The sequence below is a fragment of the Onychostoma macrolepis genome, chromosome 03 (assembly GCF_012432095.1).
Source record: "Onychostoma macrolepis isolate SWU-2019 chromosome 03, ASM1243209v1, whole genome shotgun sequence".
NCBI lineage: Eukaryota > Metazoa > Chordata > Actinopteri > Cypriniformes > Cyprinidae > Onychostoma > Onychostoma macrolepis.
The window spans coordinates 50,961,428-50,980,706 of NC_081157.1; the positions used below are offsets into that span (position 1 = coordinate 50,961,428).

The following is a 19,279-nucleotide window of genomic DNA, read 5'->3' on the forward strand; positions in this document are numbered from 1 at the left end:
GCTTCAGCATGTTGAGTTAAAAGTTCAATGCCATGTTGCACAGTTGAGTGTAGAGAGTGAGAGAGAGGCTTATTTGCTATACGAGTGTTTGTAATAGGAAATTAATATCTAGGCCAGGGGTCACCAACCTTTTGTGAGTGAGGGCTCCCTGAAGGGATAAAATAGTCTCAAGAGCTACTTGTTATATATATATATATATATATTGATATCTTGCCATTAATAAACATTAATGATTTCTCACAAGCATTTTACTTTTTTTTTTTTCAATCCAGAAAAATTTATAAAAATAAAAAATTAAATATAAAAATTTACAAAAACATTTTTTTTTTCATGTCATACAATATTGATATTTATCATAATATTAATTTACCATTAATGGGGAAGGATGTTTGTTAGACCTTGAAATTAAGGTAAACATAACTTTGTTCACAATTAAATTCCACAGAGGAGCTACATTTTAATTTAGGGCCACATGAAATGCATTTGATTTGATTATGCAAATCCATAAATATGTAATAAATATAAAAGATAAATTTAAAAATACAAATATGATATCAAATGATTGACTTCAACTCATCACTCAAATTTAACTGTGTTTGGTCAAAAAAATGTCAAAATGATATTCATTTCCCAGCAGAAACATTATTTATTTTATAATGTATGTCTATGGGAGTGTGTGTACCATGTGTGTGTGTCTGTGTGTGTGTGTACCATGTGTGTGTGTGCCTGTGTGTTTGTGTGTGTGTGTGTGTGAGTGCCTGTGTGTATGGGTATGTGAGTTTTTTCTGCATTGGGGACATTCTGCAGTCTCAGCCCTTCATTTGGCTATGCATCTTTCCTGGATTGTGTCAGATTTTGTATGGTAAAAAAAACACCCACAAAAAAAAAAAAAATGCTGTTTTTTTTTGGACATTCCATTGATTCCTATGGGCGGGTTACATTTTTTTTACTTTTATTACACCCACATAAAATCATTGAATCGACTTGTGTGTGCTCTGTGAAAAAATCCACAGTTTTTCCGTGTCTTCGAATCCACTTCAATTCTTTTTCTGTGAGCTCCGTGCAACAAAATCCTGAAGTCTTGGATCATAACGATCAACGCTCGATTTTTAAAAAATGTTTGAAAATCAGTTTCGGGTCGTTTTGACCCGAGGGAGGGATGAGGGTTAAACAGTGTTTGTTAATTTGATATTTGGTGAAATATTTCACTGTTATTACTCAGGAAAAAAGACCGATATAAACACACTGTCACACTATATGAGATGAGTTTTCACTCGGACAGCTGCTGTTTACTGACACAGACTGAAAAATACTATCATTTTAAATATGAAATAAGCACAGGCTCTAAATACAAATCCTGGTTATTGCAGTTATTCATTTGTTTTGTGTTAAATCAATAGGTTCACATTCATTTCCAGCAGGTGTATTGTTTGAACATACATCAGTGTGGTTTTATTGTGTTCATGTGTTTTCTCAACAGCTGTAATAAAAATATGATGATACAGATTTTTTTTTTTTATTATATATATATATATATTCTAATTCAAGAAGGTTCTGCAGTTGTTTAGTTTGAAACCAACATATTCAAAACTTAACTGTTAGCCTCCTTCAGTCTGGAATTTATATTATAAACACAGTCAATTTTATACTTTATATTTACACTAAAGTTTGAGAAAACAGACTTCTGTTGTTATGACGCAGTTATCATTATTCCAGCTGAGCACAACAACAACTGAAATCAGGACTGACACTATTGAAGAAGAAACATCTTCATGAAGCTCTTCATTCATAATCTGCTGCAGATCAAAACATTATTCATGTTAAAGTAAAGCTGCGATCTTGTAAATAAATTCATATATAGGCATTATTTATGTTCGTTTATAAAGTCATTTCAGTCATTTAAGCAGAAGTCTTTAAATCAAAATACTTTAAGATCACAGTAAACATAAAATCAGCCTTGTGTGTCCAAATGTTTGACTGATAGTGTAAATAATATGTAATATTTAAGTTGGCTTGAGAAAGATTTGAGGAACCCTGCAGTCAACAGAAGAATAATAACAAGTTTAAACAGCATTTTAATGAGTCGTCTGTCCTCGAGATTTAACTCTACAAACTCCAAACTCAGCCCAGATCTTCAGACGCATCTGAAGTTAGTTGCTATATCTTTTCTAACTGATCGGACTTAAAGATTAACAGATTAAAATCATAAAAATCCCATAGTCTTACATTGACGGGATGTTCAGATGAGCCAAGACTATTCAAACTCCAACTGACAAAATTCAAAACTTAAACTCCCAGAATCCCTTGAGGCTCAATCAAGTTTCCCTTCTGTGTACTATTTCTAATCCATTTAGTATTTATATCTATTTCTATCTAATATTTAGATCTATCTATCTATCTATCTATCTATCTATCTATCTATCTGTATAGTGTCTATGATACTTACCAGCAACTTCATAGCAACACTCTAGCAACCACCCGAGTACCCTAGCAATGACATTTCCCTTTTTATTGCGTCTTCTTTTACTTCAGTTGATCGTGTAAATTCACTGATCTCATTATTAATCATCACAGATGATCAGTGGAGTGGAGTCCCCATTCCACTGATACCCCAAACTAACAAATGGATAGAGTTTCTTATTAAAAGACTGATTAGTGTAAGTGTAGATATGAGAGCTGGACTTCACATCATAAAAGGAGACGAGACCCTTCTCATAATCCACAAACACACCGATCCTCTCAGGATCCACTCTCAGAGAAAGAGAGCAAGCAGAAGAACCACGAGCTCGATATCTCTCATATCTCCGTCCCACGATCCAGTATCCTCTCTCAGGACTCAGAAAGATCAATCCCCTGTCAACAGATTCTCTGGTCACCCTAAATCCCACTCAGTTCGTCCGTCACCTGCACCTCAAAGTAGAAACACCCCGAGGAGAATCCTCCTTCCCAAGAACACCAAGATATCATCAAATCTGTGTTTTCCTCGATCCACTCCTTCTGTTTGTGTGTTTCCAGATCTCACTTGTTTCCCATCATCAGACACGATGAGACGAGGATGAGCCGTATCAGCATCCAGAATCACATTCACTGCGGAAAATATCAACAATTATGCTTTACAGAGGAGTATATCATAAATATAAATCACAATTATTTATTTTTATAGGAATCATGAGAACTTTACAATACAAACTAAAATAAAGACACACTATTAGATGAAAATAAATGTAATGTTTAATGTACATTATATTATAATATTGTTGTATTCACTTTGTTGATCATTTTTGGATCCACTTGTGTTTCTTTTCTTTTTCTTCTTTTTTTTTTGGTCTTGCTTGTTTTAGTTTTGTATGTAAAATAAATAATTATAATACATAATGTATTTTTTAAATAATTTTTCCATGAATCAAGCCTTTAATTGAAATAAATAATTATGCCTTTTTACTCACCCGTGTGTGTTCTTAAATGTGTGAGAGCTGAAAACAGAAAGTGTGAAGTTATAAAGTCTTCATAACAGAATTCATCTTTAGATCAATAATTTCAATCACTGCTTGAAGACCAACAAAATACAAGAACATCTTACAGTTTATAGATCTTATTATTAAACATATGAATGCACAGTGTATTCAATCATTATTTTGCTAAATAATTTAAAAGTAGTGGATTTATATTTTAATAAGATCATATAAAACATTCACCTTTAGGTATAATTGTCTTCAGACTTTGTAAAAGTTGATCACGTTCTAAAGAAAACTCTGAAAAGATGAGAAAAGAACATTAAAATTCTATCATTTTTATTACTCTGACAAACAAGTTATGATCATTAGCAATATTAACAAATTAACAATAGCTGGACGCGGATGAGACCGGAAGCTAGACCCATAGAATTTACAAATGCCCATTTTTACGACAAGAAAAAGGTGGATACACAAAATAAATGAATGCACACAGTTATAACTGTATTTTACTGCTGAAAACAGACTTTAAATGAATAATGAATTAATAACATAATAAAGACAGATTCACCTTGTTGTATTCTCTTCTTCTCATTCTTCAGTTCACTGTGTTCATTCTGTAGTTTACTGTGTTCATTCTGTAGTTCACTGTGTTCATTCTGTAGTTTACTGTGTTCATTCTGTAGTTTACTGTGTTCATTCTGAAGTTTACTGTGTTCATTCTGTAGTTGACTGTGTTTATTCTGAAGTTGAATGTGTTCTGAAGAAGATTCACAATAAAGACGAGAGAAAACAGACAACATTCAGACAACAAATACAATATAATTGTGATTGAGGAACAATAATAAATTATAGGACCTAAGATATACACAAAAGTATATGAATGCACAATGTCTGTTAATGAAATATTTTGTGAATGAAAACAGACTTGATATTAATACTGAATTATATTATTGGTCACACTTTAGTTTGGGGTCCAATACTCACTATTAACTAACTATTAACTAGGGTTGGGTATTGTTTAAATTCTATCCATTATAATCCTGATTCTGTTTATTGATTCTGATTCTTATCGATCCCCATTTTTAATTGCAATGTGGTTTTAAAACATGAAGTCGCACATTTAGATATCAAACATGTTATTCTGTGTCTCTTTTTGGAAAACATTAATTGCAGCTGAATGCCATGAACAAAAATCAGCAAGCTACTTAAAAACTGGAACCAATGAAGAACTTTTATTGTGAAAAACAGAGCTGCACGATTCTGAATATGTTTTTTTAATGCAGCTTGTGGGTTTATGTTTTTGTTTTTTTTTCACAATTCTGAAGAAAAAAACATAAGACAACTAAACAAAATCACATGTAATTTATGAATGAATGATTCAATGACTCACTCAAGATTGACTTGTTTCATAACTGGATGAATCAGTGTGTTTAACTGTTTAGAAGCAGATCTCAGAAGTAGATAACACCTCACTTCTCACGCGGTCTTCTAAATTCTGCGGCAGGATTTAAAACCAGACTGACATTTTTCATCAATAGAATTGAGAGACAAATAAGATTGAAGTTGATTTGAGACAATTTTCTCTAATATTTTTGATAAAAAAGGCAAATTTGAAATCGGACGAAAATTAGCCAGCAATGTTGGACCTGGCGGGCTGGTGGAAAGAGACCTTCCTATCATTGCCGCGGAGAGGAAGGTTGAGTCCTCACAGTGACGGCAGGGTGTTGTCGGACGTGGACAGGAAGTCCGAAATTATTTTAATTATTTCACAAGATTTGTGTGTGTTGTTGTGCTCAGCCATTGGTGATTACTGTCCTCCCGAATTGTATATTGATTGCCTGTGCTGGTTATTACACATAGGGCATGTGATTTATGCTTGGAGTTTCTAATTCAGTGTGCTTTGCATGAGATATCAAACCATTTATAATTGGCTGTGAATGTGGAATGAGTTTCCTTTTAAATGTGTGTTCACGGTTTAATGAAATAATATGACCAGTGCATGTAATCAGGACATTTAAGTGAGACAATGCCATACAACTGCTATTGGTGCTAATAAAAAGTGTATTCCTTTGTAATTCTTGTTCTTCTTGTGTGTTTTGAGTGCTCCTCCTGGACCAGACCAGGATTTTCTAGCATAGGTGTTAATCCGCACTAAGGAAGCTCACCAGTGGCCTCTAGTGGTGGCTGAATGTGTTACAGACTGAACAGCATCAAATGAGAGACTACAGGACAAGTCAACTGATCTGCAGGAGGAAAACCCAGGTGAAAAAAAAGTATACTTGAATGCACTAAAAATACTTAAATACTAGCAAGTACATTTGTAGTACATTCTTTTTGTGTTAAATCAATAGGTTCACATTCATTTCCAGCAGGTGTATTGTTTGAACATACATCAGTGTGGTTTTATTGTGTTCATGTGTTTTCTCAACAGCTGTAATAAAAATATGATGATACAGATTTTTTTTTATTATATATATATATATATTCTAATTCAAGAAGGTTCTGCAGTTGTTTAGTTTGAAACCAACATATTCAAAACTTAACTGTTAGCCTCCTTCAGTCTGGAATTTATATTATAAACACAGTCAATTTTATACTTTATATTTACACTAAAGTTTGAGAAAACAGACTTCTGTTGTTATGACGCAGTTATCATTATTCCAGCTGAGCACAACAACAACTGAAATCAGGACTGACACTATTGAAGAAGAAACATCTTCATGAAGCTCTTCATTCATAATCTGCTGCAGATCAAAACATTATTCATGTTAAAGTAAAGCTGCGATCTTGTAAATAAATTCATATATAGGCATTATTTATGTTCGTTTATAAAGTCATTTCAGTCATTTAAGCAGAAGTCTTTAAATCAAAATACTTTAAGATCACAGTAAACATAAAATCAGCCTTGTGTGTCCAAATGTTTGACTGATAGTGTAAATAATATGTAATATTTAAGTTGGCTTGAGAAAGATTTGAGGAACCCTGCAGTCAACAGAAGAATAATAACAAGTTTAAACAGCATTTTAATGAGTCGTCTGTCCTCGAGATTTAACTCTACAAACTCCAAACTCAGCCCAGATCTTCAGACGCATCTGAAGTTAGTTGCTATATCTTTTCTAACTGATCGGACTTAAAGATTAACAGATTAAAAATCATAAAAATCCCATAGTCTTACATTGACGGGATGTTCAGATGAGCCAAGACTATTCAAACTCCAACTGACAAAATTCAAACTTAAACTCCCAGAATCCCTTGAGGCTCAATCAAGTTTCCTTCTGTGTACTATTTCTAATCCATTTAGTATTTATATCTATTTCTATCTAATATTTAGATCTATCTATCTATCTATCTATCTATCTATCTATCTATCTGTATAGTGTCTATGATACTTACCAGCAACTTCATAGCAACACTCTAGCAACCACCCCGAGTACCCTAGCAATGACATTTCCCTTTTTATTGCGTCTTCTTTTACTTCAGTTGATCGTGTAAATTCACTGATCTCATTATTAATCATCACAGATGATCAGTGGAGTGGAGTCCCCATTCCACTGATACCCCAAACTAACAAATGGATAGAGTTTCTTATTAAAAGACTGATTAGTGTAAGTGTAGATATGAGAGCTGGACTTCACATCATAAAAGGAGACGAGACCCTTCTCATAATCCACAAACACACCGATCCTCTCAGGATCCACTCTCAGAGAAAGAGAGCAAGCAGAAGAACCACGAGCTCGATATCTCTCATATCTCCGTCCCACGATCCAGTATCCTCTCAGGACTCAGAAAGATCAATCCCCTGTCAACAGATTCTCTGGTCACCCTAAATCCCACTCAGTTCGTCCCGTCACCTGCACCTCAAAGTAGAAACACCCCGAGGAGAATCCCTCCTTCCCAAGAACACCAAGATATCCATCAAATCTGTGTTTTCCTCGATCCACTCCTTCTGTTTGTGTGTTTCCAGATCTCACTTGTTTCCCATCATCAGACACGATGAGACGAGGATGAGCCGTATCAGCATCCAGAATCACATTCACTGCGGAAAATATCAACAATTATGCTTTACAGAGGAGTATATCATAAATATAATCACAATTATTTATTTTATAGGAATCATGAGAACTTTACAATACAAACTAAAATAAAGACACTATTAGATGAAAATAAATGTAATGTTTAATGTACATTATATTATAATATTGTTGTATTCACTTTGTTGATCATTTTTGGATCCACTTGTGTTTCTTTTCTTTTTCTTCTTTTTTTTTTTTTGGTCTTGCTTGTTTTTAGTTTTGTATGTAAAATAAATAATTATAATACATAATGTATTTTTAAATAATTATTCCATGAATCAAGCCTTTAATTGAAATAAATAATTATGCCTTTTACTCACCCGTGTGTGTTCTTAAATGTGTGAGAGCTGAAAACAGAAAGTGTGAAGTTATAAAGTCTTCATAACAGAATTCATCTTTAGATCAATAATTTCAATCACTGCTTGAAGACCAACAAAATACAAGAACATCTTACAGTTTATAGATCTTATTATTAAACATATGAATGCACAGTGTATTCAATCATTATTTTGCTAAATAATTTAAAAGTAGAGGATTTATATTTTAATAAGATCATATAAAACATTCACCTTTAGGTATAATTGTCTTCAGACTTTGTAAAAGTTGATCACGTTCTAAAGAAAACTCTGAAAAAGATGAGAAAAGAACATTAAAATTCTATCATTTTATTACTCTGACAAACAAGTTATGATCATTAGCAATATTAACAAATTAACAATAGCTGGACGCGGATGAGACCGGAAGCTAGACCCATAGAATTTACAAATGCCCATTTTTACGACAAGAAAAAGGTGGATACACAAAATAAATGAATGCACACAGTTAAAACTGTATTTTACTGCTGAAAACAGACTTTAAATGAATAATGAATTAATAACATAATAAAGACAGATTCACCTTGTTGTATTCTCTTCTTCTCATTCTTCAGTTTACTGTGTTCATTCTGTAGTTTACGGTGTTCATTCTGTAGTTTACTGTGTTCATTCTGTAGTTTACTGTGTTCATTCTGTAGTTTACGGTGTTCATTCTGTAGTTTACGGTGTTCATTCTGTAGTTTACTGTGTTTATTCTTCAGTTGAATGTGTTCTAAAGAAGATTCACAATAAAGACGAGAGAAAACAGACAACATTCAGACAACAAATACAAATATAATTGTGATCGAGGAACAATAATAAATTACAGGACCTAAGATATACACAAAAGTATATGAATGCACAATGTCTGTTAATTAAATATTTTGTGAATGAAAACAGACGACATTAATACTGAATTATATTATTGGTCACACTTTAGTTTGGGGACCAATACTCACTATTAACTAACTATGGGTTGGGTATCGTTTAAATTTGATCCATTATAATTCTGATTCTGTTTATCGATTCTGATTCTTATCGATCCCCATTTTTAATTCCAATGTGGTTTAAAAAAAAAGTCACACGTTTAGGTATCAAACATGTTATTCTGTGTCTCTTTTTGGAAAACATTAATTGCAGCTGAATGCCATGAACAAAAATCAGCAGACTACTTAAAAACTGGAACCGATGAAGAGCTTTTATTGTGAAAAACAGAGCTGCACGATTCTGAATATGTTTTTTTTTTTTAAATGCAGCTTGTGGGTTTATGTTTTTGTTTTTTTTTCACAATTCTGAAGAAAAAAACATAAGACAACTAAACAAAATCACATGTAATTTATGAATGAATGATTCAATGACTCACTCAAGATTGACTTGTTTCATAACTGGATGAATCAGTGTGTTTAACTGTTTAGAAGCAGATCTCAGAAGTAGATAACACCTCACTTCTCACGCGGTCTTCTCTAAATTCTGCGGCAGGATTTAAAACCAGACTGACATTTTTCATCAATAGAATTGAGAGACAAATAAGATTGAAGTTGATTTGAGACAATTTTCTAATATTTTTGATAAAAAGGCAAATTTGAAATCGGACGAAAATTAGCCAGCAATGTTGGACCTGGCGGGCTGGTGGAAAGAGACCTTCCTATCATTGCCGCGGAGAGGAAGGTTGAGTCCTCACAGTGACGGCAGGGTGTTGTCGGACGTGGACAGGAAGTCCGAAATTATTTTAATTATTTCACAAGATTTGTGTGTGTTGTTGTGCTCAGCCATTGGTGATTACTGTCCTCCCGAATTGTATATTGATTGCCTGTGCTGGTTATTACACATAGGGCATGTGATTTATGCTTGAGTTTCTAATTCAGTGTGCTTTGCATGAGATATCAAACCATTTATAATTGGCTGTGAATGTGGAATGAGTTTCCTTTTAAATGTGTGTTCACGGTTTAATGAAATAATATGACCAGTGCATGTAATCAGGACATTTAAGTGAGACAATGCCATACAACTGCTATTGGTGCTAATAAAAAGTGTATTCCTTTGTAATTCTTGTTCTTCTTGTGTGTTTTGAGTGCTCCTCCTGGACCAGACCAGGATTTTCTAGCATAGGTGTTAATCCGCACTAAGGAAGCTCACCAGTGGCCTCTAGTGGTGGCTGAATGTGTTACAGACTGAACAGCATCAAATGAGAGACTACAGGACAAGTCAACTGATCTGCAGGAGGAAAACCCAGGTGAAAAAAAAGTATACTTGAATGCACTAAAAAATACTTAAATACTAGCAAGTACATTTGTAGTACATTCTTTTTTGTGCGAAATAAAAATTTAAAAGTTATACACTTTAAATACACTAATTAAAAGTATATTTCTACTTCAGAAGTACTTCAGTGCAATTGCAAAAGTATACTAAATACCACTGAGATTTAAATTGATTTTTAGTGCATTGAAATAAAGTAAACTATTGCAAAAGTATACAGAGGACTTTTGTGTATTTCTTAAAAGTGTGCTTTGAATGATTTAAAAATTAGTTCAATGTTAGTACACTTTTATATAGTTATCCTAAGTTTAAATTAAATTGATATATATATATATATATATATATAGGTAATGTAGTAGTTATAAGTACATTTTCCCAACTGTGCTACTTAAGTACTCTTAATATACACTAATTAGCACTAACACTTAAATAGTTTTTAAGTGTAGTCAAAGTACCAGAAATTTTATAATTGCATTTCTTAAAAGTGTGCTACAATCGCTTTGTTAGTACACTTTTATATAGTTCTCCTGAGGCCTGTTTCACACTGCACGCGTAAGCAGAGTGTATTATTTCCGGCGCCCATGTTATCAGATCAGAGCAGGGGGTCGAACTCAGTTCCTGGAGGCCGCAGCCCTGCAGTTTAGTTCCAACACACACTGAATTAAAGCCCCAGTGTATTGTTCTTGATCAAAATTGACAAAAATAACAAATTTCACCATAATTTCATGTAAGTGAGGTGTTATATGTTTCACAATCACCATTTGAAAAAAATAAAATGCACAAAAACACATCACGTCCACGAGTTTTTGCCCAAACTTCAAAGGTCTGTTAAATTAATAAAACTAGAGGCATTTGTTAACTTTAAGATGACTTTTTATCATGTAAACCATCTATATAAAACATGTTATTTACATACAGTATGTGTGTGGGACACGGTCACATCGCAGCAAAGCTGTGTGAGATCACTACCATCCTGCTGCTTTTGTGGGGGTGTGTGCTACAAATTTTTTCCTCATAGGTTTTTAACATTCTAAAAGCTCTTTATTCCAAAGATACTACAAGCTAGTCCGTGTATTCAGTAGGTGTAATGTATTGTAAGTTGCTTCAGAGGTATTGCAAGTATTACATACAACAATAACAAAACAGTGCATTGACATAAAATATATATATATATATATATACTTTTGGTACTTGAGTACTTTTAAAAGCAAGCACTTCTGTACTTTTACTTAAGTAAAAATCTGTCTTTACTGTCTTTCACTTGTAATTAGCAATAACATTAAAATTGATTTAAGTGTAGTCATATAAAGTGCCAGAAGTGTTTTATAATTATATTGCTTAAAAGTGTGCTACAATCACTGTACATATAATTTTAGTGGATTTTTATATATATTATCACTAAGTTGTATTTGGTAATCAATCCTAACGATAGTATTTCCAGTATTGAATCTCGGGTGTGCAGTCGTACATCAAGCCGACACAGTAGGTCTGGCTCAACTAAATCCAGATCATCAGTCCAGCAAGCACACATTCAGGTGGAGGCAGAAGAGCCACTCGTGTTGCTCGTGCAGAATCTTTAAAAGAAAGGCATGATATTAAGGAGCAAGTGGAAAAATCGAGGAAGCAAAAAGAACAAATGGAGCTTGATGCTGAAATAGCAGCCTCTACTGCAAAGTTATCAGTCCTCAAAACTAAAAAAGGAATAAAAGCAAAATCAATGGTTTCATTCCCCAGTTCTGATAAACCACCAGTGGCTACAACAAACAGCTACGATAGCTCACGTTTACCACCAACCTCCCAGAATGCACAGCAGTCACATGCTCAAACTACTGTTCCAGTGCACAGAAAAACTGCAACACGCAGTACACAGCCCAGTGGACCCAACATAGGTGCTCAGGTTACTTTAAATGCTGGGGAACAGTCTTATTCAGTGCTAAATGATCTAGGTCCTCACCCCTAGTACAATTAATTCCTGTACTTTTTTATTTAAGTATGTTTTTATCTGCCTTGTTAATTATGCATTTGTCTTTTGTAGCAGCGACTGATTAAGGATTGAGGCTCTGGAACCTAATAACATACACGGCAGCTACCCGGAGTATAATGGCGTTGCTTAACCCCTCTTCCTCTCTATCAGCCCACAAGACAGTAATGACCCTACTTCAAGATAACAGACGTTTTACACTTATCTCTTAAAGGCTTAGTAAAGAATAAACAAAATAAAGAAAACAATAGTTGTGAAATAAACTCCGTTTCACTTCTCTTATGATTTCTTATGATTCCACCAAGAAATGTACAAAAAAAAAAAAACAGTTTTGTTCAGATTCAAACTTTTGTTCGGTTTCTTTTCTTTTCACAATAATACTCAAACAAAAATAGAAAAACAACAACAGCTCTGACAGAACGCTCAAATGGTACTCAGTTCACAGATTACAGATGTTTCATTCCACATCAGATATTTTTCATGTCAGTTCACATGCCTGAGTGAGGTTCACCCTCCCAGAGTTAAAGCTTTACCTCACAGCAGAACTGGGCTGGTGCTGGAGTGTTCAGACATGGCAGCGTAATTAGACCAAAACAAATAGCCACCTGTTCAAAAACACAAAGTCTCTTCCTTTTCCTTAAACACAGGAAAAATAATGTTCAGGAATAAATAATAAGGAAAACTTTTTTTTTTTTCCTACAAACGCTTCCGTAGACGAGACAGTCCCTTCAAAAAAAACACAGTAATTCGGATTCATTCACTCAAGCAAACTCAGTTATCAGTTCTCAAGTCCATCCAAAAATAATTTTAAAGTCTCTAAGTGAAAATACTGGAAAATTTCCAAAAATAAACTGAAAAATAGAGGGGAAAATATTGTCAAAAGAAGAGCATCAATGAGTTCGCAATGCTGTTTGTGTCCACACGGCGGCACTATTGCATCAAAAACAACACACGAGTATTTTGACTCGAACAACAGCAGCAAAATCACTCGATCCAAGCTGCTTTGCTTCAAAAACAACAAATAACGTCCTTGTATTTCTTCAGAATATCAACTGTGGTTAAACAGCAGTGAAGAAAACTCGCAGTATCTCGGCTCCCTTCCGTAGAAGACGATGAGCAATGCCCTCCTGGTCGACCACAGACGCGCAGTTCAGTTTCTCAGCGATCAGGATCAGTTAAAACTCACAACAGCACAAGCTCGGTCCACTTGGGTAAAGTTGGTGTTATATTTGCACATTCACAATATTCACACATTTCTGCATTCAATAACTTTCTAATTATATGTGCAATAAAGTTATTTTTTGCCAATTCTAATCAGCGACATCATTGTCAACCTACTACATTTTTTTTCACAATCGATCAACATGGCCAAGTATTGTTTTAATGTCATACTTGTGAATGTCCGCTGAATGTCCGATGTAGTGCGGTTAACAAAGTAATTGAATGCAATAGTCCGAATGTGCGAATATAAAACCAACTTCACCCAAGTGCTCGGTCCAGCTTCTCATCAGCTCACCTCGACGCTTGTCTAATGCTGTTCACATTTACTCAAAGAAGTCGCCCGAAAACTAACTTTTTTTCTCTTCTTTTCTCGCACTGCCTCGCTCACTTCACTTCCAGTCTCAGTTAAAAAAAAAAAACCTTAAATATAAAAGTCTTTAAATACCTCCACATTTGCAATTCAGTTAATTCATGAAAGCTTTTCAGCTTTGTGTTGAAGATGTAACAGGACTAGGTGATTGACAGCAGTGTTTGCCTCTCAGCGAGTAGTATCTTCTATTTAAAGGCCGATTGGTTGTTACCTGGGATGCGTCACGTCCGGTTTCCCCCTTTGTTTGCCTGTGTTGACGGTGGCTGTAGGTAAGCGCGCTATCTTTTAATAGGCGGTGATTTGGAAACTGTTGGGGTGTGCATAACTTTAAATCGTGTTTGTTAATCTTAGTGCAGATTTTTGTTCTGGTGCTGATGCCTTTTCGGTGCTGCTTAGTGGATTTGATGACTGTTTGCCTCTCAGGTATATGTATTTTTAAGAGCTCGTTGTATAGGGCTAGTATGTTTATGTGGGCTTAACATTTTGTCGCATGCTAAATAGGCATGATTTCCTGTATCCCATTGTGCTATCGGTGGGCATAACTGTGACAAACCCGTGCCTATAAAGCGTTCTATCTGGCGTGATATCCTGATGGTAAGTGTTTAAACGCAACTACACTGAACAAAATTATGAACGCAACACTTTTGTTTTTGCCCCCATTTTTCATGAACTGAACTCAAAGATCGAAGACTTTTTTTCTATGTACACAAAAGGCCTATTTCTCTCAAATATTGTTCACAAATCTGGCTAAATCTGTGTTAGTGAGCACTTCTCCTTTGCCGAGATACTCCATCCACCTCACAGGTGTGGCATATCAAGATGCTGATTAGACAGCATGATTATTGCACAGGAGTGCCTTAGGCTGGCCACAATAAAAGGCCACTCTAAAATGTGCAGTTTTATCACACAGCACAATGCCACAGATGTCGCAAGTTTTGAGGGAGCGTGCAATTGGCATGCTGACTGCAGGAATGTCCACCAGAGCTGTTGCCCGTGAATTGAATGTTCATTTCTCTACCATAAGCCGTCTCCAAAGGCGTTTCAGAGAATTTGGCAGTACATCCAACCGGCCTCACAACCGCAGACCACGTGTAACCACACCAGCCCAGGACCTCCACATCCAGCATCTTCACCTCCAAGATCGTCTGAGACCAGCCACCCGGACAGCTGCTGCAACAATCGGTTTTCATAACCAAAGAATTTCTGCACAAACTGTCAGAAACCGTCTCAAGTTTTACTGTATTGGGGGGGTCCGAAAACCAGTCAGTATCTGGTGTGACCACCATTTGCCTCATGTATCTCAACACATCTCCTTTGCATAGAGTTGATCAGGTTGTTGATTGTGGCCTGTGAATGTTGGTCCACCTTTTCAATGGCTTTGTGAAGTTGCTGGATATTGGCAGGAACTGGAACACACTGTCGTATACGCCGATCCAGAGCATCCCAAACATGCTCAATGGGTGACATGTCCGGCGAGTGTGCTGGCCATGCAAGAACTGGGATGTTTTCAGCTTCCAGGAATTGTGTACAGATCCTTGCAATGTGGGGCCGTGCATTATCATGCTGAACATGAGGTGATGGTCGTGCATGAATGGCACAACAATGGGCCTCAGGATCTCGTCACGGTATCTCTGTGCATTCAAAATGCCATCAATTAAATGCACCTGTGTTCGCTGTCTATAACATACGCCTGCCCATACCATAACCCCACCGCCACCATGGGCCACTCGATCCACAACGTTGACATCAGCAAACCGCTCACCCACACGACGCCATACACGCTATCTGCCATCTGCCCTGTACAGTGAAAACCGGGATTCATCCATGAAGAGAACACCTCTCCAAAGTGCCAGACGCCATCGAATGTGAGCATTTGCCCACTCAAGTCGGTTACGACGACAAACTGCAGTCAGGTCGAGACCCCAATGAGGACGACGAGCATGCAGATGAGCTTCCCTGAGACGGTTTCTGACAGTTTGTGCAGAAATTCTTTGGTTATGAAAACCGATTGTTGCAGCAGCTGTCCGGGTGGCTGGTCTCAGACGATCTTGGAGGTGAAGATGCTGGATGTGGAGGTCCTGGGCTGGTGTGGTTACATGTGGTCTGCGGTTGTGAGGCCGGTTGGATGTACTGCCAAATTCTCTGAAACGCCTTTGGAGACGGCTTATGGTAGAGAAATGAACATTCAATTCACGGGCAACAGCTCTGGTGGACATTCCTGCAGTCAGCATGCCAATTGCACGCTCCCTCAAAACTTGCGACATCTGTGGCATTGTGCTGTGTGATAAAACTGCACATTTTAGAGTGGCCTTTTATTGTGGCCTTACACCTGTGCAATAATCATGCTGTCTGATCAGCATCTTGATATGCCACACCTGTGAGGTGGATGGAGTATCTCGGCAAAGGAGAAGCACTCACTAACACAGATTTAGACAGATTTGTGAACAATATATGAGAGAAATAGGCCTTTTGTGTTCATAGAAAAGTCTTAGATCTTTGAGTTCAGCTCATGAAAATGGGGCAAAAACAAAAGTGTTATGCTTATAATTTTGTTCAGTGTATAATTGGGAGTGGGGACAATATTATGATTAGTAACGTCTCCTTTTGTGTTTGCTGTAGGATTCTCCCTCTCGTTCTATGTTGTGATTGTTTGCTGCTGTTTTAGCGCTGTTAAAGAGCTGCTGTTTATACAGCCATGCAGACACTGTCGTCACCATTAATTAAAGGGGACTGCTCATCTGTTTCTTATCATGCCGTTTTAGTGCCCTGTTTCTCTTTTCTGGCCTGTTATGGGAGGCTTGACCATCTCTTTTCGTTTATATAGGAGATAAAACTGGCCTCTGTTTCCTTTTTCTTTGTTTGACACATTTAACTTTTTTTTTTTCTTTTACCTTTAATTCTGTGGTGTTTGTAGTTTTTGTTGCATGTGATCAGTCATCTATTAATGCAACTGGACTTGTATGTGATCATTTACATCTGATTTCAAGTTGTTTTGTAATCTCAGGTGACCAACTGTTTGATCCTTCTAATGTTTCATTGTTTTTCCCTCCTTATTTCTGTCTGGTATTGATACCCACTTTTGTGAGGAGTTGCTTCATTAGTAATGTTCATATTGCATTGTGCCTCAAGTCCATTTTATAGTTTCTAATTTTATAGACTGTTCTTCCTCCTTGTGGTGGTGGTTCTTCTTTATCGTGTGCAGCGTTACACTTTGAGTGTCTGATAGTGTGATCAAAGTGCATGGTGGTGTGTGCGTGGAAGTGTGCTCTTGTAAAACCAAACTCTTCATTGTTTCCTGCCGTTGGGAGCCTCAGCCCTGCTGGTATTATTTATTTTTATTTTGTTTTACATATACATATAATTGTTACATGTATATAATCAGGGATGCAAACTTATCACGGGTGAAAAAGGTGACAAAGACGCAACCAAAAAAAAAAAAAAACTTATTTTTAAATGTATAAGTATAAATACTTATACATTATTTTATAGCCTTTATTATCTTATAACTCTACAATTGTGTTGTAAAATTCACGTTAAAGGTTCGCTTTTCATTAATGGAGATGACATGAAAAAATGTGCCAAAAATCCTGGAGGAAAACAAACCTTTAACATAACAATTACATGAATTTACAATTATATCCAGTAGATGGCTGCAGAGGATCACTCATTAGCTCAGTTGCCATTTCCACCCCCTTCTTGCTTTAGGATTTATTATAAAAATACTATTATAACACATTTTAGTACTGTACTTAAGTAGAATAGCAAGTAAAACTAGAAGCTAAAGTTAGTGAACTAACTTTGATGTTGGCTTGGCAGAAGAGACAGAGTACTTGTATGTCCAGCGCTCTTGAGCTGCCCCGCTGCAAGAAACATACAACAGTATTTTTCTATGGACCCTTGCTATTTTCTATGCTAATAAAAAGCCTACTAGGCTATGACAACAGCTTCAACAGAGTTGGCTAGCTGGATGCGAAATAGGTCATGCCTTTTATTGTTTTCCCTGTTTGCTATTTAAAAGTCCTGTCACCGAAGCGTTGTGGGCAACGACACAGAAGGTGACTGAAACAATGCGGTTTAACTCAAGGCGATCATCGGGGTCCAAGCACAATGGTTTGTGTAGATGATGCAGTTACACAATGGACGCGCCTTATGTGAGTACTATTATATGCACGATATGAAAGTAGATAACTAATATAGTGTCCCTTGGACGTACATTCAGTTATGTGTGATAACTTGAGAAATATATTGTCAATACCATTAAAATTAAGATAAAGTAATGGTGTCTAGGAGATGACAGTTTTTGCTACTATATTGGGCTTTATTAAAATTTATGAAAATATAATGAATTTATATGCATTTTTTATTTAGTCACTTAAACATTTTCAAACAGTTTGAACAGATCTTGAATGATTTGATGTCCTGTAGCTCCCTCGACAACATTAGCATTATAGCCTTCATCTCTGAACAACATTAAGATGAAATGGTCAATATTGTTTGAACAATTACAAATGTTTGAATGTTTACAAATGTGAGATATAAACGAATGTTCTCGATTATATTCGCCAAGCTATTATGTATTTTGAAATAATCTTGTATGTGATTGTCCATTCTAGCTGAGAAGCCCGAACGCACTCCAGGAGCGATCGAGACAGAATATCTCATAAGCACTCATAAGCACGTATTTTACCTCTTCAATATGTTCTTCTAAGTGTGTTGTGTTGATTTGCTGGAGTGTTTAATGTAGAAGGCTGTAAGAGACATTTAAATGATGTGTTCTGAAGCCTTTTTGTCCATTCGACTGCTGAGCGATGCGAGGAGATGTCAGTGAAACAAAGAATTATGTTCTTATAATTGTTTTCTGTAAATTCACTGGAGTGTTTTCCTTCAGAAGGCTTTAAGACGAGCAAATACATAAGTTTAATGAAGAGACGCTGCAGTGAGCTCGCGATCTCAGAAATCTGACGCAAGGCTTTTTCACACTAAAACAGATCACAAACACCTGGATTCAGCTCTTGTTGTGTTCTTATGGGTGGATTACATGCATTCGCCGAATATTTTATTTGAAAAGGCTCTAAAACAAGTAGAAATGCTGTAGTTTTTATGAACACGTACAGACTGCACTCCTGCGGTCACAGTTCTCTCGTGTTTCACACTGTTCTCTGGCCAGACCGTCATTATTAATGATATAATCAATGACTAACTACACAATCAATCTCTTATTTACACCGTGTATGCGCTCTCTCATTATAATAGGTAGATCTGCGAGCATGTATCACTCTACTTAAGAAAACAAAAATGAGCTCAGAGCGGATTCTGACTAACCAGAAAACACCTCTGACTGGTCATTGCTTTCAACAGAGATGCCTGTTATTGGCTATAAAACTCAACACTGCAAAAGCACATTGTAAATAAATGTGTGGTTTTGTAATTCTAAATCAGAGCACACACAAAAAAACACACAGAAGCATTTAAAAGCGGCTGACTATAACCGGGTATTGAATGGTGATGGTACTGTAAAAAAAAAATATAACCCCTCAAAACACTTTCTCATCTGATCTGCATGAATCTCG

At 36.0% G+C, this 19,279-nt stretch overlaps 1 protein-coding gene and 1 long non-coding RNA gene across 2 annotated transcripts in view; both read right to left on the reverse strand.

The window, feature by feature from the left end:
- Positions 1-2,561: 2,561 nt before the first annotated feature.
- The window catches only part of LOC131535824 (butyrophilin subfamily 1 member A1-like), a 31,245-nt gene continuing 14,527 nt past the window's right edge, over positions 2,562-19,279 (reverse strand). The window contains 8 exon segments of the mRNA XM_058768328.1: positions 2,562-2,828; positions 3,023-3,087; positions 4,024-4,212; positions 7,021-7,154; positions 7,278-7,491; positions 7,849-7,875; positions 8,098-8,154; positions 8,426-8,614. Of these exon segments, the coding sequence (XP_058624311.1) occupies positions 2,562-2,828; positions 3,023-3,087; positions 4,024-4,212; positions 7,021-7,154; positions 7,278-7,491; positions 7,849-7,875; positions 8,098-8,154; positions 8,426-8,614 (1,142 nt within the window).
- LOC131536128 (uncharacterized) lies at positions 2,970-4,119 on the reverse strand. Its single transcript, XR_009269850.1, has 4 exons — positions 4,024-4,119; positions 3,696-3,752; positions 3,447-3,473; positions 2,970-3,087 (listed from the first exon to the last, which is right to left on the reverse strand). It is a non-coding gene; the product is annotated as an uncharacterized LOC131536128 (long non-coding RNA).